The sequence below is a fragment of the Bos indicus genome, chromosome 1, assembly GCF_029378745.1.
Source record: "Bos indicus isolate NIAB-ARS_2022 breed Sahiwal x Tharparkar chromosome 1, NIAB-ARS_B.indTharparkar_mat_pri_1.0, whole genome shotgun sequence".
Taxonomy (NCBI): Eukaryota; Metazoa; Chordata; class Mammalia; order Artiodactyla; family Bovidae; genus Bos; species Bos indicus.
The window spans coordinates 142,387,045-142,414,808 of NC_091760.1; the positions used below are offsets into that span (position 1 = coordinate 142,387,045).

Here is a 27,764-nt window from a genome sequence, read left to right on the forward strand (position 1 = left end):
CAGAGTGATGACTAACACCCCTGCATAGTACCCTGCCCATGTGGTGCCTCTCCTGACTCAACAGTCCCCACCAGAGCCACATGTCCCTGATCATGATGTCAATGCATGGATACAATAGGAAGCCTGGAGCTCCAGCACCTGGGAAGGTCGTGCCGGTGCTGGAATGGCAGGTCCTGACCCCCTGACTTCATACGATAATTGTAAAGGAAGGCAAGAGAAGAGAGGAAAAGAGGGGGATAAGGATGGGAGGGAGAGAGGTAGGTAGGGGGAAATGACTGAGGAAAGTGGGAGGAGAAGAGGGGTGGCTGAGTGGGGAGGGACCCTTGCCCAGGGTTAAGATCAAAGTTTTCCATAAGCTGGCCCTCGAAGTGAAAGCTCAGGGAGAGGACCCTGCTGAATGTCAGCTTCTCCAACGCTGGTTTCCGCTCTGCTGCTGCGTCAACAGGAGTCCTGAATCAAACTGCCCGCCACACCCAAGTAGCTGAGGCTGGGCAGTGAAATGCCTCCAGCCAAGGCCCTGAAGAACCAGCACCAGGCACAGTGACCTGGAAGAAGACGGCAACTCTGGGTGAGTCAGCACTTGGGTGTGGAGCACTCAAGTGGAAAACCAGGAGCCCATGGTGCCCAGGCCCGCGTGCAGGGGCAAGAGCACCAGGAGCTGACGGGCGGTGCCCTCAGCCCAATGGGGATCCGGAAGAAATTTGCACCCGGCTCACAATGTCCTCACAGTTGTTGGACACGGAGTCTAGAAACCACAGAAATGAAAGGGCTATATCGGTCATGGTCAGGGGTCTGACCTCTCTGCTCGGAGTGAGGCAGCAGGCACGTCTCTAGGGGGGACACGGTGACAACAAAGTCATGAGACACCTGAGCCCACGGGACCACGTCTCCAAGGCTGGGGCTGAGACGCAGCAGACACAGCACGCGGATACTGTGGCTATCCTGGTCAGTAACAAGGGAAAGCTTGCTGCCAGCTCACCCCTGGTTCTGACCTCAGCTCCAGGCTGCCCTTCCAAAGGGCGTCTCCACACCACGTGTGACCGCCTCAACCTCTGGTCTGCAGAAATCCGATTATTTGAGCTCATGTATAAAAAGATGTAGTCTCAAGGGCTTCAGAGAAGTAGGAAGAGAACTCAGCTTTATTGACATCAAGCAGACTTTCTTCCACGCGTTCTACATCCAACAGTAATACAACGTAGTAAAGCACAAGGCGTATTAAAACATAGCCAGTTCTAAGCAGTCGGGATATTTCCTGTTATAGAAAAGAAGTAACCTGCCCACAGATTCACATTAACATACACGGTACATTAATATCAATCTCTGCTTCATACACCAGGCCAAGGGGCATGTGTACGTATAGGCTGCGGCCCTTCAGCAAACTGACTCTCACAACAGCATCAGCGGGAGGTGCGAGACACCCTTGATGATGAAAGAACAGTGCTTTTATAGCCGAGACCATGAGGCTGTCTCCTGCAGTCGTCTCGGGGGTCACACCCCGAAAGCTGAGGCCCCTGCACAGTGTAGCTGTCTGTAAAGCAAGTCAGGAGCCACCTGGGAGACCCCAACACAGCATCACTCGCCACAAACCACCGTCTCTCCAAAAATAAGAACTGGAGAGAAAATGACATGAAAGGTGGGTCACTGAACTCAATAACACTGTTCTGAGTCCAGAACTGAGGCTGTCCGTTGACTTTTGGACAGCTGACTTTCGAGTTCAAATATTTTATGCAACATGAAATGAACAAAGGCAGGTAACGCGGCTGGCATCCATGTGTGGCCACCCACAAGGACAGAGTGATGGACAAACAAACTTGGGTGTAAAAGGGCTGGTGAGACGACTGCTTTTGTTTTAAAAAACCAACTTATCAGTTTATGCTCGTTGCCCACAAACTAGGTTAACCTACTTTTTATTTAAATTTTCATTATCTATTTGGCTGCACAATGTCTTAGTTGTACACGCACGATCTTCAGTTGTGGCGCGTGAGATCCACTTCTGTAACCAGGGCTCAGACGCAGGCCCCTTGCACCGTGAGCATGGAGTCTTAGCCACCGGACCACCAGGGAAGTCCCCGAAGTGAGTGCTTTTAACAGATCTCAAGCGATAGCTGACACTCTTCATCCATTACTGACATTCTATAAAGCAAGAATCCCACTCAAACTCTGTGGAGCAAGCTTCTTCACTGCTGCAAATGGAGACAAAAGATTCAGCTCCTCCCACACCTGCGTTCCCATGCACTCCAGGCAGCCGCTCAGGACATGTGGGCTCACAGCTCTGTCACCAAGGGACCAAGATCAGGAGTGAGGGACACGACCAAATGCCTCCGGCCCACCATCCCTCCGACACGGGTGCCCACTAGCAGCGGCCAAGCACACTGATGAACCTCATCGGGAGGGCGGGTAACGCCTAAGCTCGGTCAGTGTCCCGCAGGCCACGGATGTGACGAGCAGAGCACGATGCTGGGACAGGAACCCTGCTGGGCCCCGTCTCCCGTGTCAGCAGGCTAGGTCTTGCTCCGCCGGAGGAGCGTGGCGGCAGGACTGGGGCCGCCCTGGAACTTGAGGCTCTGTAGGTTGACGTGGGCTCCGTGTCTGAGCAGAGTCTCCACCGTCTTGGTATGTCGGCCCTGGGCGGCCAGGTGCAGTGCGCTGAGGCCCTGCTCATCGGACAGGTCGAGCACGTCGGCGCTGACCAGCTCCTCCACCACCTCCGAGTGCCCGCCGGCAGCAGCCAGGTGCAGTGCCGTCTGGCTGCGGGGGCCCCGGGCCAGCATGTTGGCCCGCTCCTCCACCAGCAGCTTAACGGTTGCCAGGTGCCCATTGCGGGCGGCCAGGTGCAGAGCAGTGCAGCCCTCTGCAGTCACTGCCTCTCTGTGGGCGCCCCGGTGCAGGAGCAGCCTGGCCGTGCTCGTGTGGCCCGTCTCCGCGGCCACATGAAGCGGTGTCTGCGCCAGCAGGTTGCACACGTTGACGTCGGAGTGTAGGTCAATGAGGACGCGGGCCACGCGGTAGTGCCCGCGCTGGGCAGCCAGGTGCAGGGGTGTCCTCCCGTCCAGCGTCTGGGCATCCACGCTCACCCCTGGCTGCTTGGCCAGCAGCTTGACGATGGGCAGGTGGCCCTGCCAGGCGGCGTAGTGCAGTGGCACCCAGGCGTCCTTCCCCGGCAGGCCTGCATCCACGCCACGGCGCAGCAGGATCCGCACGACGCCCTCCTGGCCGTGCTGGCAGGCCACATGCATGGGCGTCCGGCCCTCGCAGTCTGCCTCGTGCACGGAGGCGTTCTTCTCCAGCAGCAGCCGCATGCTGCCCTCGTCCCCGTTCTGGGCCGCGAAGTGCAGGGCCGTCCACTGGTCCTCATCTGCAGCGTTGACACTGATCTTCCGGGCCAGCAGGAGCTCCACGATGCCCCGCACCCGTTTCTCCACGGCCACGTGCAGCGGGGTGGAGCCCCTCCTGTTGGTGAGGTTGGGGTTGGCATTGTTGAGCAGCAGCCACTTAACACAGTCCTCCTGCCCGGCCTCCACGGCCAGGTGCAGCAGGCTGGCACCCCCGTCCAGGACCAGGTCCACGTCCTGGGGCTGCAGGATCTTCATTAGCCTGCTGGTGTCCCCACTCACGATGGCGTCCACCAGCTTCTTCTTCTGGATGTCCGTGGTGCCAAGGTCTGCGGGGACAGCAGATGCAGGGGTCAGACGGGGCGGCTCCCGAGGTCTGGCCGGTGTTTGAACGTAGCTACTGTTTACCTGAAATCGCTTAAGTGTTTGTCCATGTGGTTTAAGACCTAGTGGGGAGACCTCAGGAAGGTCAATGAATATCCCCAAGGTGCTCTTTTGTCAAATTGCAAAATGAAAATCATTCCAGCTATCCGATGAAGTTGTGATTAAATAAAGGATATAAAATTCAGGCCCTTGCTGGTGCTCAGCAATGGCAGTGACTGCTAACAAGGGAGAGAAGGCAGTGAACACAGAGCAGGCAGGAGCCCCCGAGCCACTGGAGATCTGGTAGCTCCCACCCTGGGGCATCCCTCCAGGGCCAAGCAGCTGCCTGCAGCCCAACCTCCAAACAGTGCCTCTTGTCCCAGTACCACCACCTAGGATGTTTTCTAGAAAAATCCTCCAAGGACCGAGACTCCCACTTCAGAAGGACTGTTACTCATGATGTAAACATGTAAATGTTTGATTTACAGAAAAACCCCACTATGTTGTCTGGGGTTCTGATATGCATGAAATAAGGCGCCTTCATGGGAAACACACTCAAGGGGCCTTGCATAGGAGGAGGGGGTGCTGGGGGTGCTAAGACAACAGAGTAAATGCAGCTGGGACTTGGTGTTTCAGCACAGGCTCCTGAGACGGACCAGTGACTGATCTAAGCATGAACACGTTACCTGAAGGTACCAGACCCTGAAAAGAGCGCATTCTAATGACTTTCTCCATGGGAAACAGGTGCTTCTTTCTTTCCAACCTCAGCGTTGATTGCTCACCTCCAATGCAGCCAGGCCTTCCCTACATCTGCATCTTTGCAAGGTGTCTCCTTACTCAAAATGCTCTCTTTAATCCCAAACACACCACTCTAAAAATCCCAGGAGGGCCAAGGCATCTAGGCAAGGTCCTCATTCCAGGAAGAATTCCCAATTCCCCAGGAGGAGCAAGCTCCCCTTCCCCCTGAGGTCTGCACCCTCCCCACAACCCTCTGGCCAGCCCTGTGCTACAGCCCTACACATGAACATCCGTCTTTTCCTCATGGAAAGGAAATCTCACACATCGTCCTCACAGAAGATGCAGTGAGGACCTCACAGGAGGGCCCCCATGCCCAAGGGCCAGCAACTGGGACAGGGCCGGAGCAGGAAAAAGTGCCTTCCAGAGAGAAAACCCAAGGTGTATAGTCAGGACCAGGCAGTTATGACTTCCAACGACAGTGTAGGCCCAGGAAACGGGAGCCCACAAATAAGAAAGAATGGGGTGTGTACCCAGCGTTGCCTGAGAAAGAGGGTACAGGGCTGACATTACAAAAGAGAGAGAGCTCTCCAGGAAGAGGGGGTCCATCCATTCACTGGGCTACCTGGTACAATCCAGCTTCTTCAACCTACACACCTGAGGTCAGTCCCTGCACGCGGTGTCAGCACAGGCGAGACCCTCCACACAGCCAGGGGCATGACCCACTCCACTTACACCTAAGTGACACCTGCTCAGCCCGTGTGCCCCCCCAGTGTGCACTGACACCCAAACCCCATAAGCAAAGGGCTGCAGAAAACACAGAACTACAGCCGGGCCAAGAAACAAGACGCCTGATCCTTTTCAGTTGCTCACACCATGCCTGCCCCCTCAGAATTAAACCCATTATTTCCCTGGTGTGGGGGTCCCTGCTCACCATTCGTTGAAGGTTCCCTCTCGAAAGACAAGGACAGTGACCCTCGGGAGGAGAAAGCAGAATCCACAGAGGACACCCCCGAGAGCCTCTTGCCACTGCTTGCCGACGGAAGTTTGGACTCGGAGGAGCTGCGGCTGAGCTCTTCCGGGCCCTCAAGGGTCTGGGAGATGCCAGAGTCCAGCTGGGACAGCAGCTCAGAGAGGCTGTAATCGTTGTCGAAGGTGGGGGCAGACGCACGCTTCAGCGGGGTGGGCACAGGGGCCTGTGGAGACAAGCAGACAGAAGAGATGAGGCTCCATCCATGACCGGATGGGGCAAGATCAGGGGAACATGTGGGTCCCCCCACATGAGCCACACAGAGAATTCAACTCTTGTTCCCACACGGTACTGGTGCTAAAGAGAAACGGAGGAAGGAGATGGCTTTGGGTAGGGTCCTAACACGCTGAACCCTCCTTGGGGCCATGCAAGGCTGGCTTGGGAGCTGCGGGTGCACAGGTGAGGTGTGGGGCTCAGCCCTGGGGAGGGCACGGCGTTCCAGCTCAACCCGTGCTAACAGGCCCTTCACAGGCTCTGTCCTGACAGCAGGGAGAAAGGCAGGTCCTGGTGAGGGATCAGAGCCTGCAAGGGACTCACGGCCCTTCCCTGAATCCTCCAACCCCGCGGCCTGGTGCGCCGAGTCACACCCATGTGCTGGGCCGCTCTTTTCCTTATCAGGGGCCAGGTCCCCTCCACCGTCGCTTTGCCCCCGGACCTGACACACACAGCCCTCGTGCTCAGAAAGCAGACACACCATAAACGGTTACTTATCTGCCGGCCTTACACCCCGGCCAGGGATGATAACACCAGATAACACCTTATAAAGTCAGTTTATCAGCCTCCACTTTACAAGTCCGACTGCCTTAAATGTATTTATTTAGTTAGCATAGTTAGAATTTCTTACCACATCTTACATAACCTGTGTGGCACTCGTAGAGGAAAAACATTTATGGGCAGTTAGAAAGGCGCCAATCCCCAACCTCGAGGTGCAGAAAGACACCCAGACCCCTGGAGCCCAGACCCCTCTCCCCAGTGTGGCCCAGCAGGGGCTTCAAGCAGCTCCCCTGGTTCAAAGAGCATCCGGCCCAGACTTCCCTGGTGGTCCAATAGTTAAGCCTGTGCCCTTTCAATACAGGGGGTGCGGGTTCTGTCCCTGGTCAAGGAACTAAGATCCCACATGCTATGCAGTGCAGTCAGAAAACACACACACACAGCATCCAGGCGGCGGCTACTTAATGTCAGCCATGGGCCCACACTGCCCTTCCCTAAGCACAGACAGCAGGTGGGGATGGGATACCGTCAGGCAGGAAACCAATCCGGGGCCAGCACACCATGGACCTACCCCTGCCCTGAGACAGAATTCTGCGGCCGGCCCAAGCCTGAGAGCCGGGTGGGTGGTCCAGGCTGGCAGGGTGTCTGCAGGAAGCAGAGACTCAATCCCTGAAGCTGGTGTGGCAGAAACCAGGCCCCGGGAGGGTCCCCATTACCTCGGCCTCAGCATCAGGCGGGTCTCTCACATCTGGGTCTTGAGTCGTCTCTTTCACCTCCTCATCAGGTTTTTCGCACAGGTCTTCGGTTTCAGAAGTGATTTCTTTGGAGGAAAATACAAACGGGTGTGTCACTCAGACAATGAATTAGCAAATGAGCTACTTAAGCCTGTGACCTTGGAGGGGACCAGCGCCTGCGGTGTTCAGTCTGACCTGTCAGCGCTGCCCACGCTGCTGGCCCCTGGCTGAGCTCACAGCGGACCCCCAGCACCCCTATCAGCAACCACATGCAGGGTCTGGCCAGACTCTAAAAGGAGCCACCATGTCTCTGTTTCCCCAAGAAGCCTTCGTCCAGGGAGCCCCACTAGCCAGCCCAGCCAGAGCTCGTACTCCGACGGCCTGGGCTGCCAGTACCAGGCTGCCAGCACTTCGTTCACACTCATTTTCCTCATATGTTTGAAATGTCATGGTCAATTCCAACAGCATCAGGATCACTCTCCTAACCAAAGGACACAGCTGTTCCCTGGGGACGAGGCCCCAAGAGAAATTCAAAGAAGGCCACAGGCCAGTGGTCATGTGGTCCCCAAAAGACGCACTACTGTATCTGAACCCAGAACACCAGGCTCCTCGGGACAGCAGGCCGCGGCCGGAGGTGGACAGCTGGAGATGACCAAGTGGTTCCAGCCGCCCCTCCCTGGCCCTGGGAGCTGGAGGGCCATGGGCGGGGCCCTGGGCGGATACAGCCTGCAGGAAGCGGGCTCACTCTGGCACTCCTGTCTGTGAACAGCCTCCTCGTCCCAGCTGCCGCCTGTCCCCTTCCTGGCCATCAACTCCATCCCCTGGGACAACAGCATGAGCGTCAGGCAGCAGGGCTCCTGGATCCCAGGGTGGGCGCTCACCTTGGAAGCTGGGCCGCTCCCGGGGGTCCCCGTGCCAGCAGCGCTGCATGAGGCGAAGGAGGCTCCTGCAGGCGCGCGGCCGGGGTTTGCAGACAGGCGGCAGCTCCGGCCTGTGGCCCTTCACCACTCTCACCATGATGTGCAGGATGTTTTTCTCGTCTGCAAAGGGAAGGCGCACAAGTCAGGGCAGCTCCCAGGGGCTGAGGTCGGATTTCTTATCTTCAGGAGGAGCGACGACGACCGTGGGAAAGTTTGGGCACCCTCCTGGGAGACACGGTATTATTTCCTCTTCAAAGCACGGAGGTTTCTGAAATCCTTAACCTTGCCGGACACACCTGTCCTCTATGCTCCAGATGTTGGAAACCACCTGTGATCTACCGAGGGGAATCACTCTCTGGTACCACAGAGATCTTTCTGTGCCACGAACTCAAAGAAAAATCAAGTTCAAAGGAGCAAAATATCTAACGGGGCAGATTCCAAAGGGGCCCAAACAGAGGAAAACTGATAAACCGTGGAGTCACACTGCCAGCCCCTAAGTGACCCATAGCTCCCTGCAATGACGAAAAAGTCTTTCTGAATTCCTACCCCAAAGCGCATGTGCCTGGCGATGAGCCAGCCCCAGTGATGGTACATGGCTCTCAGTCTCTTCACACATGGGCTGTGTAAACGGGGACCCTTCTCCTGCAATTCGTAATGTGGGGCCCCACCTGGCCTCCTTTCTAACCCCCTTCAGAAGCAGGCGTGGACCCCTCACCATCATCATCCTGGTCACAGAATGAGGGGCCCAAGGCGACCCTCAGGGCCCAGATTTCCTCAATCAGCCTAAAACCACACCAGCGACCAAGCAGGAGTGCAAGTTTCTGGTTCCTACCACGCCCACACCAGGGGACTCCCAAGATGCCAAGCCACAGGGGTGGAAAACTGGCCCAAAGTCACCGATGGCTGCCAGGAGTCTGCCCTGATATTTTGTTCCACTTTCCCGTTAAACCTTATGCAATAGCGAGCTCAGGTATCTACATGTTATCTCCACAATAACTCAGACTTCCAAAACCCAGCAGGTCCTCTGGATAAAATGTAAGTCACCTAAACACCTGGAAGGGTTTCTGCTGCCAAACACAGATGGAACAGGTTCATAAGCCGCCTCTGCGCACCCTGGATGGCCCATCGACCAATTGATGAAGCACGGGCACCTCAGCTCCCACGTTCCTTCCCATCGTGTGTCTGACCCCAGGGGCCATGTCCAGCAGACGGTGGCAGTCAGACAGGCACACGGCCACACTGAAAAGAACCCAGACCCTGGACCTCCGTGGAGGAGGCAGCGCCATGGAGACAGGGTAACGACTACGGGCAAAACCCTACAAGGATCCTACTCTGCTTCTCAACCAGCAGACCTAGGGCTGCACACTGACTCTGATCTGCATTTTTAGAACTTTTTGGTCAAACCAGAAAAGATGAAGTAGCCCAGATAGGCTTGGAGAGGAAGAGGAAAGCTTTCCAAAATAAAGAGAAAAAGTACTTGACTTTTCCAGTAAACCAAGTCAAGGTACTGAAATCTCAAGGCCAGAAATCCATGTGGTGGGTGCCTGGTGGGTGCGGGGGAAGAGGAAACCCCCAGCTCTCAGGCTGGGCGGGCTGACCCAGGGACTCTGACCTGGGGGCACCCCTCTGCGGCAGCATCTACACAGTGATTCTGGAGACTGGCTGCCCCAGAAGAAGAACACCCTTCACACGACTGCACCATACACTTCAACACAGTTCTAGTAGTCATTTCTGTTAGACATGTATTTTACAACCAAAAATTACAAAATTAAAAAAAAAAAAAAAACTAGCTGGAAATAAGTACAACAGACAAACCCACAGAAACAGAAAACAGGTGAGTGGTGGTCAGGGGCTGGGGGCGGGGGGTTGGGAATGACTTGCCTAAGCGCCAGGGGGTCCAGGTCGTGATGATCATACAACACTGTGAGCTTAACACCACAATGCATAGCTGAAGTGATTAAAAATGGGAATTTTAGCAACTAAATGCTAATAAGAATTACTTCTAAAAAATTGTAATGGGAATTATATGCTATGTATGTCACACAACACAAAAGAATGAGCTGGTACCTAACAAGATCCACTGACTGGACCCCATTGGATCTGTGCCTTTCCCTGTATGTGAACTGCATGGAGAGATCACCTTTTTGACATATGGGAAAGCCCACAATGAGGTGGGCCGTGGGTCTCCATGCTGACCTGCTGGGCTGGACAGAGCAGCCTCACCACCCCACCTGCCTGGACAGCCCACCAGCTCCACAAGCCAGGGCAGCCCCCTCTGCGATTGGCAGGCCCTCCTTACACAGAAAGGACCGCAAAGCACCCCCTTCACGGGGCCAGGAGAGACGGCTGCACCACCCCTGACATGTCCACTCACCTGCAAATGGCTTCTTCTGCGTGAGCACGCCCCAGATCACGATGGCAAAGCTGCAAGGAGACGGGCACATCAGTGCCTGCAAGTCAGATTCTCAAACAAAGCCAGAGCCCCACTCCCCTGACACTGCGACAAGCTCAGTAAAACCACCCCCTCAACCAGAGTCTTCAAGAGACAGGGAGAGAGAGAGAGAGAAAGAGGACATGGAGGTATTTTTCATGAATTTTTTAAATGGGCAAATACTCTTATTGTGGGACAAGGCATGCTGGAAGCTCAGACTGGACTGTCAGTCCAAACAGCAGGAAGGGGTCCCTGAGAGGGGGCCACCCTGTCCCCGGACCATCAGCTTGTGCGGAGAACGGCGTGACTGCTTCATTCACACCACGTTCTTGCAGACACGTCCACAAGATGCTGACTACAGCTCTTGGTGACTGAGTAACCTGCCCACTGATGTCATCCAAGTGCATGGAAGAGACGAGCAGGCAGCCATCTGAGCTTCCCACAGCCCTTGGTGGTGATTAGAAGCTATATATACTTGTGTGGTAATACATATACAAATTGGGTTGGCCAAAAAGTTCATTTGGGTTTTTCTGTAACATCTTACAGAATACAGGAATGAACATTTTATCCAACCATATAAATATACATACATAAATGTGTGTATGCACATATTTTTATATATGTACACATATTTATCTATATATATAATATATACATACACAACACACATATATATATATATACATGTGTATACACACACACACACACACACAATCTATCTATATAATTGCTCTGGATATACCCCCCAAAGAGCTCAATCTGGTAAATTAAAAAAAAAAAGTCCAAACTTGGGCTATCAGCCTGCATTGGGTTAACAGCACCTGTTTATAGAGACCCAAAAGTCCTCAGTGAAAATTAACTGAAATCTGCCAGTTCAAAAACTGAAACTCTCAACTCTGAATAAAGAGAGAATTTTATTCTCCCTAAACCCTACGAGCCGGGCCCAGTGCCCCCGTACCGCTCGCCTGCAGACGGACAGGAAGAAGCCCAGCAGAGCACAGACAGGGCGGCTGTGGTCAAACCAGCTGGCCGGGACCCCAGGCAGCGGCGATGACACAAGGGCAGGGCTCAGGGTGACAGTCATCCGCGTGGACAAGAACCACAATGACGGGGCTTAAGTGCCACTCACACCCGCCCGCCTGCTTTTCTTCTTCAAGACGTCTGAGGGATTAAGACCATGACAATTTGGGAAACGATGCTACCACGTGATTCCCGATTGTTCTCTGGCTCAGAAATCCCCAATGCTGCCTTGGAACAGCCTCCAGGTGTCCACGTTCCTGTCACAGGTCAGTGATGCTCGGAAGGGTAAGTTCTGAGCCAGAGGGACTGGATTTGGGAGCCTGAATTCACATGCAGACAGCCGCACAGACCACTGAAAGCAGGTGGTCTCAACAGACACGTGAGGAAGCCTACCTTTCCTACAAACACCAAAGCTCTCACCAGGCAGGGGCTGCCCATCCGTTACGTAACCGGCTCTGACTGACACCAGCCATTCATGACCTCCATCCTAAGCGGCATCACTCACAGCAGAGAAGTTCCTCTTGTAAGAAAGTTCTGGGGTTGGGACTTCCCTAACAGTCCCTGGTTAAGACTCTGAGCTCCCCATGCAGGGGTCACGGGTTCGATCCCTGGTCAGGGAACTAAGACCCTCACATGCTGCACAGCGCAGCAAGGAAAGAGAACAAAAGAGAAAGTTCTGGGGTGGCTTGTGCCCACCGACTAAACGCCCTCTCATCTGGACTGAACCTCTTATCTGACGGTACCCAGGAGCCCTTGGGAAAGCCCCGTCCAAACCCGAGGAATGGAGCTGCAGAGCCGGCCGGGGCTGTACACCTGTCGCCCACCTGTACACGTCATGCTTGGTGTCAAAGAGCCGGCTCTTCTCCCGGATGCGCTCCGGAGGGAGGTAGGCGATGGTGCCGAACAGGCCATCCATGCTGAGGTCATGCGAGTGGGACAGCCCGTTGCACTTGGCCAGCCCGAAGTCGGAAATCTGGAACAGAGCGGCGAGGAGGGGGCTGGTCAGGCTTGGCTGGCAGCGAGCCGAGTGAGGTGGCCCGGCTGCCACTTGAGGACGTTTATCATCATGTCCCCTCAGCAGTGTTGGGGGGCGCGGTCCCCCAGCCTGGCTGTGCGGGCCCCTTCACAGGACCACAGCTCTCATGTCAGCTGCACTCCCTGAGCAGGCGGGAAGGCCCGGCCGGCCAGGGAAGAACCAAGCCTGAAGACATTAAGGGCTTGACGGCTCGGGAAAAGATGACACTATCAGGAAGGAATCCACTGGGAGAGGGAACTGAAGAATTACGGCTTGTCTGTGGGGCGTTGTGTCTGCCCCGTCACACAAAGGGAGGAAGCGGCCCTTCGTTTTCAGGTGTTGGGGCAAAGCAGTTATGCAATCTCGCAGCTGGGGAAGCGGGCAAGTGGTGGCACATCCTTTAAAAGGAAATATGTCTTCAGAAGCCCTTTAAAGCGAGCAGAACACACACGACCAATCTGTCCTCCACGCAGAACGTTCTGGGGACAGATACTTGCTGTCTGCAAGCACACAGCATCCCAGCGTCCTGCAGCCGGCTCGTACACCACCCAGCCCACCAGTCCAAGGGCACCTGTTCCCAGGGGCTTGGCCCTCACAGCCCCCTGCCTCCTCGGCTCCTGGGACAAAGGTGCCCACCCTGAAGGTCTGGGGAAGCCACAAGGGGGAAGTCACTGCAGGGACCCACCGCCCTCCGGCCCCGACCCCGGCTGTCAGTCAGAGCTTGGTGGTGTTAAACGCCCCTTGCAGTTAAGCCACACTTGCCGGCAGGTGGAAAATGGCCCCTTTATAAATTCTCCTCTGAGCCTCGTGGATTTTTCTAAGCCTTCTAATTAATTCTGGGCTCCTCCTCAAACACACCTCTGGAGTGATCGGAAATGCGGCTGAGTCAGGCCTTTAGTTCTGGGCTCACCTGCCCACAAGGCGAGCCAGGGGCCTGGTGTCATCACCGCTGAGCAAGGGAAGTTCATGACTGGGGACCCGGTCCTCACATCTGCGGGGGTGGGGAGGGTGATGGGAAGAAAGCCTGCAAGACTGGACCCAGCCCCCTATTTCTGCAGCCAGGCTGTGCCAGGGTGGGCGTGGGTCCATGCAAAGGAGGCCAGTCTGGCCACTTCTGGGCTTCCGGCAGCTCTCCGTTCTCTGGCCTCCAAGACACTTTCCACTCTGAAGAGCAAAGCGCCAGCTCCCCATAACAGACCCATCACCCAACCCCGCGGCTCGGGAGGAGACAGCAACACAAGGTAATAGCTGGACGAGTGGAAAGTGTCAGGACCAGACTCAGAAGCATGCTGGCTGCCCTTTCTTTTTATTTCTGCTGTTTTCAGGTACAGCAGGCTGCTTCATGATATACGTGGTGAAAAGAAAATACGCATAATTCTATGTGAAAGCCCTGGCGTCAAAATCAAACTCAGAAATGAGAATCCTCTGATGCCCACTGACCCTCCGGCCCGCCAGACTTCTCCACCTGACCTTTCTCATCTCCCCGTCTGTCCCCAGGTTCCTGGAGAGAGGGACAGTGTGGCAATCCCGGTGAACAGCAAGTGTCTACAATTCACAAATGAATTCACACTTAGTGTCCACTGTGGTACTGCCCAGAGCCAGTGTTCACACAGGCCCCGAGACACAGCCCTTCCCCTGCTGGGCCCAGCTGGACGAGGCTAACAGAGTAACCGAGGGCAGGGCGGGCTGCGCCACCTCGGGGAGAAGGCCATTGTGGACCACAGAGGACAGGACCCTGGGTGTCCCTCTGAACACAGTCTGGGCTGAGCAACCTGGGCCTCAAGTGTGGCCTGAGGTTTTAAGTCGAGTTATTTCATTATGAAGTTGAAATGGGTTTACTGCTTATACTAAAATTAATATTTTAGTAGTGACACTTCGTATACTTAATATCAAGTATTCATTTAATATTAAGCGTCTTGAATACTCATTCCAAAACATACTGGTTGCTGTGAAATTTTCAGTTCCAATCCTCCTATCTATGGACATTAATGAGTCTGGAGGGATCAAGGGAAGGGGGTGGAGTGACAACTTATCATCTTATTTCAAGATGCAGATTCCAGTTATATCACTGCAAATAACCATCAACGAAGAACTGCCCAGAAATCCAGTGGATGACTTAGAACCTCAGACCAAGCTCCCACTGAGCCATTCCTGAGGATGAAAGAAACGCAGCCCGTAAATAGATTTTCTGCTGGTCTGGGGCTGTGTGTGGTGACCGCCCCATAAATAGGGAGTCATGGAGGAGTCCGTTCCTGACCTCTCCAGGGAAGTGGGGCGGTACCCTGGCTGTGTCCTCAAAGTGGCAGCATCCCTCCCCCGCTGTTCCCAGCCATCCCAGGTCCTCCATGACAAGCCGCATGGTCCTTGACGGAATGTTCACCCACTTCCTAAAACTGTCAAAAGTGCCAGGCCTGCCAAGCCAGGGGCTGCCAAGTGGAGGAAGAAGAAAGCGGAGGGAGAAAGTGCTCAAACCGAGGAGCCTCAGAGCCAACGCAGAAACACACAGACCACAGGGACACCAGCCCCGGGTGCCGGCGAGTGGCACTCTCCACCCTGCTGGGCGAGTGTTTGGTCCTACTGTGCGCCCAGCATCAGGACCATCCCTGTAAGAAGGTCAACATCTGGTATGGACAGAACAGAGGGACTGTGTCCTGGCCATTCCAACTCCATGGGCCAGGCGCGGCGACCCAACAACAGGGCCATCACCCCACCCGCCAGGGGCAGAGCACAGGAAGGCTGTGCTGCTGAGGAGGGTGCTGGGAGGAAGGTCATCATGGTCCTACAGGGCGTGGCCTCCTGGCCCAAATGCGGCTATCAGCAGAGGAACCTGCACCATGGGGAGGGAATGGGCTGAAATATAAGCCCCGCCGGGCCCACTGTGGTTCATGATGCTGAAAAGACAGCTCTAAAGGCCGGGCTGTGCCCACTGGGGACTCCCTAAGAAAGGTGCATTTTATTCCAGCGATGTCTCAGCAACCCTCCCACACCCTGTACTCTAATCCAACTATGTCTGTTTCCCCTGCCCCTAAAACCCAGAACTTTCCATGACTTCCTCCACCAAAAGGCTGTTTCGTGTGTGCCCCCCAATCCTGACTGGTCCCCCTCTGGAGACCAGTCCCACCCAGTGACACCCCCACCTTGAGCTGTTCCGTGTGTGCCCCCCAATCCTGACTGATCCCCTCTGGAGACCAGCCCCATCCAGGAACACCCCCACCCTGAGCTGGAGTTACAGTGTCTCCTCACACTGCACCCGGGGGCTGCCTGGGCACCTACCACCACTGCCCACTCCACCCCTGCGTGACAACGCCTGCTACCCATTATGTCTGTGAGCACCCCATGTGTGGCAGCGGGTTCGGTGACGGACCAAGGGCTCCAGGGTGCCTGAATGTGGTTCTAACCTCTGCTCAACCATGTACACTGGGACAACACGGGCCTTTGACTCAACTTTCCCAGCTTGGCAGGAGCCACCGTCCACGTGGTGCTTCCCCTGGGAGATGCGGCAGCTCCTGCAGGTGGGGTCCTCTGCAAACAGCAGGGACCTGTCCTCACCTCCCCGTTCTTGGGCATATTCAAGTTTGAGATCCAAGGTCTCACACTGACTGGGTGCCCATGGACCCCAGGTTCCCAGTCACAACCCTGTAATGTTCACAGGGGGCAGAGGGTCCACACGTGAGGCCAGCACCCCAACCAGAAGGAAGCAGGACTGCAGGGGTGCTAGAGCTGGGCGGACCAGGAACCACCCACCTGATGTCTGTTTTCTCAATTCCCTGCTTCACTTTAGCAGGAGCGTACTTCGAATTTCTGCTAAAATCTGATTATTGAGTGACATCTCCTTTAAGGACACATTGTAACTAAACATCTGATGTGAAAACTGATTTCCCCATGGGTCACAGGTGGACTTGGCCAGAGCTCTGTGCCTGTTGCAGAGTCAGGATGCAGGCGGTGGGTGCGGCGTGCGGGGGACCAGCCTTCCTTCCAAGGGTGAGTGAGGATGCCAAGGAGCCAGAGGGGACCCAGGCCGTGGTGTGCGGGTCTTCCCACCAACTTGCCTTCCTGAGGCATGGGGAGGCCATGGCGGCTGGGTGAGCCCTAGGACCCAGGTCACCTCGTGCCCTCCATTGACAGAGATCTTCAAAGAAATGCAAACCTGAACGCACTAACAATGGCCAATCCCAGCGGGCGGCCCCTGGTTTTTAGTTATATTATACCTCATGCTTTTCTGCTTTATAAACTTACCGAAAAATAGATCAGAACTAACAGGCCTTGAGTGAAGACAACAGAAGGCGTCCCTCCAGGGCTTCTCTCCATGACACCCCAAGACTCCCATCACCCCAGGAACCACCAAGGGGAAACACAGCCCCACCGGGCCTCACACAGAGTCAGCCAATCCATGGTCCACTTTCTAACCTGACTTTGTCAGATGGCCAATAAGCCCGGACTCCTAGAGTCCTGATCCAGAATGTGGGGCAGGGTGACCTGTGTTCCTAAGAGCCCATTTTCCAGCTACACCATCAGGGGCATTCGGACCAGCCAGACACGACAACAGTGGGGGTCCTGATGCTGAGAGAGCCTCTGTTTCAAGTTCTTTCCTGCAGGAGAACCTCTTCCACCTTCTCACTGGCCCTGAGGTTCCACACCTTCCCCACCCCACCACCAGAGCACCCAGCCCTCCCTGGGCACCCCCACCTCGACACGGTAGTGGGCGTCCAGCAGGATGGCGGGCTTGAGGGCCAGCCTCCCCCTGCACCCCCAGAGCACCCAGCCCTCCCTGGGCACCCCCACCTTGACATGGTAGTGGGTGTCCAGCAGGATGGCGGGCTTGAGGTCCAGCCTCCCCCTGCACCCCCAGAGCACGAGCCCTGCCCGCGCACCCCCACCTTGACATGGTAGTGGGCATCCAGCAGGATGTTGGCGGGCTTGAGGTCCAGGTGCAGGAGCGGCGGGGCCATGCAGTGCAGGAAGTTCATGCCCACGGCCGTCTCATGGATGATGCGGAAGCGCAGGTCCCAGGGCAGTGGCTCGGAGGCCAGCAGCTTCTCCAGGGAGCCGGTCTCCATGTACTCCATGACCAGGCCCACGGGCTCCCGGCAGATGCCGTACACGGGCAGGATGTAACGGAACTTGGCCATCTCCATCTTCTTGGCTTCTTCCAGAAGTTCCATGCGCTCCCTGGAAAAGTTCAAAGACATGAGGAACATGGTGGGCAGCAGTCGCCTGACTGCAAACATGGGCACCACAGCCAGGAGACAATCAGCTCCATACAGCTGACAAAATTGCTAAAATGCACGTACACATATGTACAAATGCATGGGTGTGTGTGCACACATACACACAGGGCTCACTTTAGTGTTAAATACAGTGAGACCCCTACATACAATAGAGTTCCTTTTGAGAGCATGTTCGTAAGTCCAACAAAGTGAGCCTAGGTACCCAACTAACACAATTGGCTATATAGTACTATACTGTCTAGGTTTATAAATACTTTTCAGAAATAATATATAAAAAACAAACACAAATTAAGAAAGAAAACATCTTTTAACCTTACAGTACAGGACCTTGAGAGCTACAGTGTATGGCACAACAGCTGGCACACAGGGGCACATTCACATCTTTGAAAGTTGGCAACTTAAAGGCTCGTATGTAGGGGACTTTCTGGGCCCTCCAAGGCCTTCAGTTCCATGGTTATTCAAACACAGCTACATGTTTTGGGGTTATCAGAGGTGAAAACAGAGACTGATTATGATCTGAAAACTCTCAGGTAGCACTGAGCCAGTGCAGGCTCTGGGCTTCAGAGGCGGCGGCCGAAGCTGACAAATCCTTCACTTGGGACGTTCAGGTTAAAAGCTGTAATGAACTGTCCACCCAAAGAGCTCAGCCCCCTTCTTTTTGAAGCCCATCACTCCATCCAGCCTCGTCATTCCTGACCGCAACCCCACACTGAAATCCACAGAGCACTGGTCTCGAGCAGGGTCTGCAGAGACCACTGTCCAAAAGCCTCCTTCTCTTTAAAGCCACTGTAGTAAATTACATGTAACACGGTATTTATCACTGTGACCATTCACAAGTGGGCAATTCACAGGCATCAGTATCCATTCACGAGCTTGTACAATCAACACTACTCTCTCCACCCAAACTCTGTCATCATCCCAACAAAAGTGTCTGTGCACACCCCAACAGGAACCCTCCTCGCAGCCCCCAACCTCCTTTCCACTTCCCAGGACCTCTATGGACTTCACATAAGTGGAATCATACAATACCTGTCCTTTAGTAACTTGCTTGTTTCACTCATCATGCTTTCCCGGTCCACCCATGTTGAAGCACACGCCAGAAGGTCACTCTTCTCAGAGCTGAGTAACATTCCGCTGTAGGAACCCACACGCTGTGCTTATCTGCTTATCTGCCGATCGGCACTTGGCTGGTCTGCACCTTTGAGTTACTGGGACTAATGCTGTACATTTATACACACAGGTGGTTCAAGTCCCCGCTTCTATCTCTTGGATATACTCTGAGAAGGAGAGTTGCCCGGTCATGTGGTATTTCTATGTCTAACCTTTTGAGAAACTGCTGAACTCCTGTCCACGGCCAGCTCCTATTTTCTAAAGGAACTCTGGCTGGGAGTCTTGCCCATCCATTCACGTCCCCAGGGGCAGGGCAGCCTCTACACTCAAGGCAGAGATGCGTGGCCAGACTCCGTGGGCTGCAGAGCCTGAAACATTCGCTCTCTCCAGTCAGAAAATCAGCCAACCCCGCTCTATGTCACTTCCTGGTGCAGCCCATGGCCTTACAGCCTAGCACCCAGGGCCTTGGTCAGGGTTAGTGTGACGGGTCAAAGTCTCAGGGTGCATTCAGGAGACGAGGCTGAGGCCCAAAAGGACAGCGTCTGGCCACCGCAGAAAGGACCTGGGAGCTGGCTGAAATGCAGATTCCTCAGCCCTGCTCCTGGGGAATGGGCTCCAGGTGGGTGCCAGGAATCTGTTTTCTCCAAAGCTCCTAAGGGACAGTTCAGAAGCACATAGCCCATGGAGGGCTAGGAACTGAAGCAGAAAGCAGCACAAGAGGCCGCAGGGACCTGTCCCCACCAGAAGGCAGACTCCCACACCAGCCACCTCACCCAGACCCAGGATGGCTGGTTCCCACCGCAGGGGCTCTTTCGGAGTCTGGGTGCACCTGCCCGCCCCGCCTGCCCCTGGTCCCACTTCTCAGCCTGCTGGAGAATCAGAAACCACCAAGAAAAATGAGTCTGTTTCTCACTGACCAGCCTCCTCTCTGTGACCACAGCTCACTCCTAGGCTCCCCTCACAGGCACGAAAGCACTTCCCAGGGTGGAGCCACCAGCAAGGAAGAGCCGTGACACGCTGACACCGGCTCTGGCTCTGCCCTCAGTGGGCTCAGCTGGACAGCATCTCAGCACCTCTGCCTACCTGTCCAGCCCCTGCTTTTGGGAGGGGAGCCCCCCGCCCCGTGAACACTCACCACAGTGGGCGTCTCAGGGACAGGATCTCTGGATGTAGACCAGTGGTTCTCACCCAGGGGCAACTTTGCCTCCAGGGACACTGGGCACTGCCTGGAGACATGTGGGTTGTCAGAGCTGGGGGCTGCTGGCATCCAGTGGGGAGAAGCCAGGAGCACTGCCCACCCCCCTACCCTGCATTGCACAGGACAGCCCCCAAGGCCAAGACTTATCCAGTCTCAAAAGCCAAGGGTTAAGCCTGACAACCCCGGCAACAGAGCTAACGCATTTTTAGCCAAATTTAAAATAAACCACTACAGCCTGGAATCACCCACTTCAGTACTCCCAGCATTTGCTTTAATTTTAATCCGTATCCAATTAAAATTCATTTATTGACATATATTTACTGAGCATCCTCTACATGTTAGAACTGATGACAAGGAGACCCTTCCCTGCCTTCAGGATATTTACCTTCTAGGGGAGAAGATGGAAAATTACCCCCAAAAAGAGGTGTTGTTGAAAAATCCAAGATCTTTGAGGGGAAAGAGCAGGGACCTGGGGAGGTTAAATAAAGGGGGTCCCTAACTTGGGTGGGCAGAGGGCAGGCAGCAGTAAGGGCTTATGAGGAAGTCACAGCCCCACTTCTGCAGGGGGGCCCAGGCTAGGAACCACAGGAGCAGAGGGGATACACACACTTAGGGTGGGTGACCCACTCAGAGGGGTCACCGGGGCGCAGGCTGGTCGATGTGGGGCTCATTTCTGAATGAGAATCATTAAGGCTTGGTGACAGATTGGATGTGAAGAGGAAGGGAACAAGGATGGTCCTAGAACGCTACTGGGAATTACTAGGTGGCTCCCCATTCAGGGAAGCAGCAGGAGGTGGGAGGTAGGAAGGGTTGGCATGGGTTAGTTCTAATCAGGTTCAAGGAGCAAGAGAACCCTACTTACTGGCCTCAAACACAAGTGTGACAGGTATCAGGAGTAAATAAAGACACGACTACAAAACAAAACTGAGCTAACTCGCCTTAGTTTGATGCACTTCCTTAGCACTCTGGTTAAAGAGCCAATGAATGGACAGACAGCAGGATGCTCACAAGAGCCCCTGTGGGGGTCCCAGGCTGGGCTGAAGCCTGGGTTCAGATGCCTGGTCCCAGCCAGCCCCTCCCTGCAGCCACGCTGCTCGCTGGGTTCCAGGATGACCTGCAGGCAGACCCCAGCCCTGTACCTGATCTCGAGGGACATCTATACCAGAAAAGGGCTGGATCAAGCATCATTTAAAATAAAAGTAGTGAAGGACAGGGAAACCTGATGTGCTGCAGTCCATGGGGTCACAAAGAGCTGGACACAACTTAGCGACCGAACAACAACACAGGTCACTTAAGGATCGGAAATGGCACCCTTGGCCCATCCCCTTCTTCCTCCTCCGGGGAGACCTCACGTCACCTACACTAACCAGTTCAAGCCCCCTCCTCTGACACTCACTACCCAGTGGTGGGGATCAGCACTGGGGCTGCTTCTGTTCCCTACCGAAGAATCAGTTTTGTGACTTGTCTGGTCCTCCTGCCTTCCTTTATGTTCTTTTAAAGTGACTGGTGTGCCACTGCTCCCCACCAGCACAAGTCCAGCATGCAGCACTCACGTGGCCCTGACATATGTTTGGCCACGGGATGGACAGAGACACACTTTCACCGGGAGTCCCCCCACAGGCCTGCAGGCTTCCAGGCACTGCTGGTTCCAGAGTTTACAGGCCAGTCACTCAGAGGACATTCTGAGAGCCAGCCCCAGCCCCACCCCCCTGCCAGCCTGACAACAGCCAAGGAGGTTGTCAACTACACTGAGGCTGAAGGTCTTATAAAGAGCGGCTCTGTGCCTCTCAGCAAAAGTGTTTGCTTCCATTTGCCCAAAGGGCTGAATACATAAGACCCAGGTGACTTCTGATGGCAGAGTTCGTTAGGCTCAGAGGAGCCGCTGGCAGCAGATCACTCATGGCCCCACCAGCCGAGGTCAGCAGGTTCCCAGCTCATTCCCCTGCCCCGGGGCCCTTCCCGCCAAACTGAGACCCCATTAACCTGACTTTGTTTAAGCGGGCTGGGGGGCAGCCCTGCGGCTGTCTGCTCCATAGAGTTGACTGTGGCTGGAATGTTCTAAGACTGCCTGTACCCTTTTGGGAAGCAACACCAGGCAGGCTTTGTGACTGACACAGGTCAGTGTGACCACTGACCACACATCCCACGACAGTTGGAGGAGGAAGGTGAGATATCCTGGAAATGAAGTCTGCGTTTCAAGGGACAAATCACCTTCTCCGTGACTGCTCAGTCAGAAACGCCTTAAAGCCGAGGACCCTACCCTGGCTGCACCCACCGGGGAGGGGAAGGGGGTTCCAGGACCACGCAGCAGGGGAATCAAGGGAACCCGGAAGGAGCCCCTCACATGGAACTGGGGGCGGGCTGACCGAGCCCCCCAACCACCCTCATTGTTCAGGTTCAGGAAGGTCGACACAAAAGGTGTCCGTCCCATTTATCCTCTAGGTCTTTCTTCCCCAGGCCTCTGGTACCATGCCAGGACCCCCCACCCCACCCCACCCCACCCCACCCCACACCTGGCAGTATCAGCAGTTCAATAAGTCTGGGCTGGGCTGGGCCCTTTCCGGGAGCTGCTGGAAAAGATAGGAAAGTGCTTCGTACACAGAATGAAACCATGACTGTGTTTTCATCAATTTAAATGCACTTTTCCTCGAAGCAGTGTTTCCAGTTTATGCTGATGACAACACACAAAGGATGGAGATTGGATATTGTGAATGGCTGCTATTACTTAAGGACCAGGAGAGACTGTCAAACAGGTCCCAGAACCCAGGTGTAGGACCGGGCCAGGGGCCTACAGGTGCCCAGACTCCTCACCATCAAATCCCATTCCACCAAGCGAGGCGGGGAAGCTCCGGCCACCAGAGTCCACTGACATCAGTTCAGCCGCTCAGTCGTGTCCGACTCTTTGCGACCCCATGATTTGCAGCACCCAGGCCTCCCTGTCCATGACCAACTCCCGGAGTTCACTGAGACTCACGTCCATCGAGTCAGTGATGCCATCCAGCCATCTCATCCTCTGTCGTCCCCTTCTCCTCCTGCCCCTAATCCCTCCCAGCATCAGGGTCTTTTCCAATGAGTCAATTCTTCGCATGAGGTGGCCAAAGTAACTGGAGTTTCAGCTTTAGCATCATTCCTTCCAAAGAACACCGACATCAGTCTTCATTAAACCCCAAAATGGTGACGTGCTAAAAGCGTGTCTACAATTAGGCATAATTCAGTAGGGCTGGCGTCATGTCTCTCTTCTGTAATCATTTCAATCACATCTCCTTTCTCCCATTTGGGGAAGGGTTGCTGTTTCCCAGCAGGAATGGGGGAAAGCACACCCGCCCCGCCCTTCTTGCTCTAAGACGGAACACCAAGCTGGGGTCTAATTTGTTAAAGTCACTTATTCAGCACCATTTAGGTCAGTACAATCTTTCTTCTGGCTGAAACCCATTTCCCCCACCCCAGAGAAGGCGTAGGGTGGGGAGAGATGAGAAATCTCACCAGATTGATCATTTTTTTCTTTCTTTTGATATTCATTTGACAGTGTCGGGTCTTAGTTGAGGCATGCGGGATCTTTTGTCACAGCCTGAGCTGAGCTGCCTTTCAGCTCGTGGGATCTCAGTTCCCTGCATCCCTGCATCAGAAGGAGTCCTGGCCACTGGACCACCAGGGAAGTCCCAAACTGATTATTTCCAAAGGCCCTTTTTTGGAGAAGCCATGGGGTTCTCCTCCAGTCTCAGCAGAAATTCCAAAGACATCCAGCCATATCCAGAGGCAAGTACCTTGTGGGGAGGAGGGGAGAAAATGGGTCCTGGGACTCAGGCTTCTGAAAAAGGAGCCGCAGGAAACTGCGGGCAGAGGAGGAAGGGTGGAGGTGCAGGGAGGCACCTGGTAACAAAGAGCTCCTCAGAGGGAGAGCACTGGGAAGCACCTATGGGAAGAGGCAGCAGGAGCACCATTTAATCATTCCTGAGCCTCCCGGCCCAGCCTCCTCTCTGTGTACCAACCCAGTTACGTTCCCAGGGAGCCTGCAAGGGGTTCCCACGCTGCTATTTTTAAAACTGACAAGAACCAGGCTTGTCGGATTGTCGGCTCTGTATGTACAAACCTGAGGTTTGCTCAGGCTCGCCCAAACGAGCCTCGGCCAATCACCCAGCAGCTGCTGGTGCTCAGCTATCCCGGGCTTCCTCTTAGCCAGGGGTGGGGGCCAGAGGAACGGGCCTGCAGGGCTAGTTCTCACCTAAATGGGAATGCCCCCCCTCAACTAAGCTCTGCCCCAAACCTCAATATCCCCTAATGAGGGTCAGCTGGGAGGACACACGTCTCCCCTGAGCTACCAGACTACCAGACGTCCCCATGAGAGGGGGAGATGCAGATGAAGGGGGCATCAGTTCTCCCAGGTCCCCCTTGGAAGCTACCTTGCAGGTGTTCCTCTGCCTGCTGCAAACTTCAAGGGGTGTCTGGGACCAGGCGGCTCCTGACTTTCTCACAGAGAAGTACCTGCTCACATAGTCTGGGGCAGCCTGCTCCTCTGAGGAGCCCTCGATGGGTGCCGGGGATCAGGCCCCGCTGTGGCCAAGGTGTGGCATGAAGACTGGGGCCAGGAGACCCCAGCCTCCCTAGAGGAAGAAGCAGCTGATGAAAACAAGCCCACACGTGTGCCTGCAGTGGGTCCCAATGTAACCAGTGGAAAAGGCCCTTGGAAGGAAAAGTCAGGCCCTCGTGGCAGGGGTGAGAAGCACCAGCCTAAAAACAGGTGAGACAAGACTTGGCCAGGAGGGGCACGGGGCTGGGGGCTGCACCCAGGAGCCTCAGTCAAATCAACTCCCCGCTCCAGGAAACATCTTGCAAACAGAAGGGTCAGGATGGTGTGCAGCTCACCAAAAGAGCATGGAGCCAACCTGTGGAAATCTGGCCGGACACTCCACCATTCCAAGATAGGGATGCAAGCCTGCTCCCCCTGCACCACTGAGGGAGGGGCATGAACTCTGAATGAGAATCTCAAACCAAAGCGTCAATAATTAACTCTGAAGAGTTTTATTTACAAAGAGCAGGGGTTTGACCATCTTCTCAATCAGAGGAATCTGCTGCTAACGCAGAAGCCAGCCTGCTTGACTCAGCCTGGCAAAGCACAAGAGGTGAATTCTTCCTGCTGGGCAATGCTGACCTCGACCCAGCTGCCCAGCACATGCCTCCACCTGCCTATTTCAGGCAGGGCAGGAAAGCCTTCCAGTTACAGGACAAAACACTTTTCAACCAGGCCATGCAAGATTCTAAGTGGCCTGCCTCACGTGGAGAAACCCGACCTCCAACTGGGCCACCCTAGAAACAAGGGCCTGGATGCTGGAAATAACAGATCCTAGGGAGGGCTGATGAGTCAGCCTGGGGACCTGCTTGTTTACTCTGCTCTTCCAACACAATAAGGTGATGTTAAAAGCCCTCACTGATGAGGAAAACGGCCAGAAGACTCCAGCAGACAAATAAATGCCCCCGAGAGCATAAAAATCTACACAGCGGCAAGAGTCTTGCCTTTCAGTATCCAACTATTAGCTGGCATTCAAAGTGATTCAGATTTCATCAAAATAACCACAGCACCCCTCCCAGACTGAGAAGCTCCCAGGATCCGAGGCAGAGCTTCTCAGGCTGCTCACCTTTGAGCCGGTGATATGTGCATGACACTTGTCACCACTCTACTGAAATTTGAGGCTTAGAGCAAAAAGCCACCAGTAGCTCTGCTGTATAATCTCTTAGGCCAGGATGAAAACACAAAAGATGCCCAGGGCTTCCTCCTATCGGGGACCACGGGCTGTGGCAGCTCGCACTGTGATTCTGTGTACCCCAGTCCAGGGGGTACACATGGCCACCCTGGAAATGAGCATTGCCACCACTGGGGAGGGGGTGATGGGGGGTGGAGGCGGGGGGAGCTGGAGTTTGTAGGCCCCATCACTCAATAAGCCGAGGATTAGGAACCAGGTCTCTGAGATAGCAAAGGAGTCACCTTCCTAGTCTGTGTCTGTTCAGGGCTGACTATAGAGACAGCTCTCCAAGAGCCCGCCCGTCAATGCAGAAGACCCAAGAAACACTGGGTTCGAGCCCTGGGTGGGGAAGATCCCCTGAAGTAGGAAATGACACCTCATTCCAGTATTCTTGCCTGGGAAGTTCCATGGACAGAGGGGTCTGGTGGACTATAGTCCATGGGGTTGCAAAGAGCCCCAACTTTGCAACAAGCATTGTGTGGCATGGCTCCATACAAACCACAAATGCCACACAACTTGCATGTTGAATGCAAACTTCACCAAAGGCTAAGTAATTTAGATGCACTCAACTAAAGCTTATAAATTATTAAAATGCAACCATAAACAGTGAACAACCCCCAGCCAAAAAGAGCTGCTTCTCAAGACTCTCCTCCCACCTCCCTCTCCCCTAAAAGTACACACAGACCATAATCCACCGGCTGAATTTAACTGGGGCAGCTCTGGTCCTTTCCAACTGTCTTTATTTGAGCGCCCGTGTTACCGAGGAACAAGCAGATATCCTCCCAGCTTTGGATGGAGAAACCGGGGTCTAGGAGGGCGCCCTGGCCCGGCCACAAAGCGGGTATGCAAGGCCGCTCCCCAGAGGCCTGGTCTGGAAATGAAATCAGCCTAAAAGGCAGTGTGCGACCAGAAAGCGCCGAGTGTTGTAACAAGGCTCCCGGGCCACCTGCCGGACCCACCGCCAGGCCCAAGCCAGGTAGCGACTCTCAAGTGCTAGGGCTCTGAGGAAGCCTGGCCAAGCCAAGTCCAGTGCTTCCGACCGAAATAATTACTGTCTTCCACCAATTTGTGCTCCAAAGTAAATTACTAAGTAAGTCGAATGGAGTCTAACTCACTCACAAAGCCCAGATCCCCACACGGCAATTTTTCTAAGCCGGGAGCAAACCGCAGCGCCTGGGTGGGACCTGGGCGGACCGGACGCGCCACCGAGGGTCGAAGATGCAAGGCGAGCTCGGGACCCTGAAAATCCGGGGCTCACCGGAAGCCAGGGAACAATACAAGGCACTCAACAACTCCTTAGGCGAACGCAGCTCCCCGAGGGTCTCCCGTAGGAGCCGCATCCCGGGACCCCGGCGGTCAGATAGACCCGGAGCTCGCCAAGCCGCCCCCCGCGTCCCTCCCACCCGGCCAGCGGCGCCCACCCCGCCGGGGGCTCACGGCCTCTCCCGGCGCTGGGTTTTCCTGCCGAGGCTGCCCCGGAGGCCACTCGAGTGGAGAGAACGGGAACGCCCGGAACCCAGGCTCCCCACCGCCCGCCCAGCGCAGCCGCCCCCGCCCGGGCCGCTGACCTGTCGTCGACGTGCAGGCTTGGCGAGCACTTGATGGCGAGCCACGTCTTCCAGTGGACGTGGCGCACCTTGTACACCTGCCCGAAGCCGCCCGAGCCGACCTTCTCCCAGCCCGCGAACTCGCCCGCGTCGAAAGTGCGCAGCAGCCCCAGGGCCCACGGGCCCCGGCTCTCGCCCTCCATCGCGCGCGTCTAGCAGTCGCCCCGCGCCGCCGCGGCCGCCCAGGTGCCAGGTGCGCGCCCCGCCCGCTGACATCATGTCCGCCGCCAGCCCCGCCCCCCTCCGGCCCCGCCCCCCGAGCGATCTCCAGGTTGGGCAGAACGACCCACCGGACAGGTGAGGTCGCACGGCGCCCAGCGAAAGAAGGACCTGGCGGCGCCCGCGTGTGTGCTGCGGGCCTGCGTATGTGTTTAGATCATCGTAGAGCCATACGCAGTTGTAAAAAATAATTCACTCTGCCAAAGTGCTATCACTTTACGAAATTTTGCAAAAATAGAAAAAAGTAAATATTGACTTTGATACAATCCGCCCATCTTATTCAGATTTCTCCTATATTCTTTGTTAGTAAGAAGTTCTATACAATGTTACCACTTGTGTAGATTCGTGTATCCACCTCAAACTACCTTATGTT

At 55.1% G+C, this 27,764-nt stretch overlaps 1 protein-coding gene across 2 annotated transcripts; it reads right to left on the reverse strand.

Annotated features, from left to right (window-relative positions):
* Nucleotides 1-1,121: 1,121 nt before the first annotated feature.
* RIPK4 (receptor interacting serine/threonine kinase 4) lies at nucleotides 1,122-27,368 on the reverse strand. 2 transcript variants are annotated; one of them, XM_070795180.1, is made up of 8 exons: nucleotides 27,134-27,368; nucleotides 17,169-17,460; nucleotides 12,101-12,249; nucleotides 10,200-10,249; nucleotides 7,787-7,945; nucleotides 6,888-6,991; nucleotides 5,365-5,626; nucleotides 1,122-3,778 (listed from the first exon to the last, which is right to left on the reverse strand). In XM_070795180.1, the coding sequence occupies exons 1-8, from the start codon at nucleotides 27,313-27,315 to the stop codon at nucleotides 2,502-2,504; spliced, it is 2,475 nt and encodes an 824-aa protein (XP_070651281.1). In that variant the 5' UTR covers nucleotides 27,316-27,368; the 3' UTR covers nucleotides 1,122-2,501. The 2 variants fall into 2 exon arrangements, with proteins under 2 accessions (XP_070651281.1, XP_070651285.1); XM_070795184.1 differs by having other exon boundaries at nucleotides 1,122-3,661; nucleotides 27,134-27,367.
* Nucleotides 27,369-27,764: the final 396 nt, after the last annotated feature.

Excerpts from the sequence above, each read along its gene's own strand:
- RIPK4 (XM_070795180.1), bottom strand. The coding sequence starts at position 27,315 with ATGGAGGGCGAGAGCCGGGGCCCGTGGGCCCTGGGGCTGCTGCGCACT. Across the intron at positions 12,250-17,168 it reads ATGCCCACTACCATGTCAAG|ATTTCCGACTTCGGGCTGGC; the intron begins GTGGGGGTGCGC and ends GCTCTGTTCCAG. Across the intron at positions 3,779-5,364 it reads GAGGGAACCTTCAACGAATG|GTCTTAAACCACATGGACAA; the intron begins GTGAGCAGGGAC and ends TCTCCCCACTAG.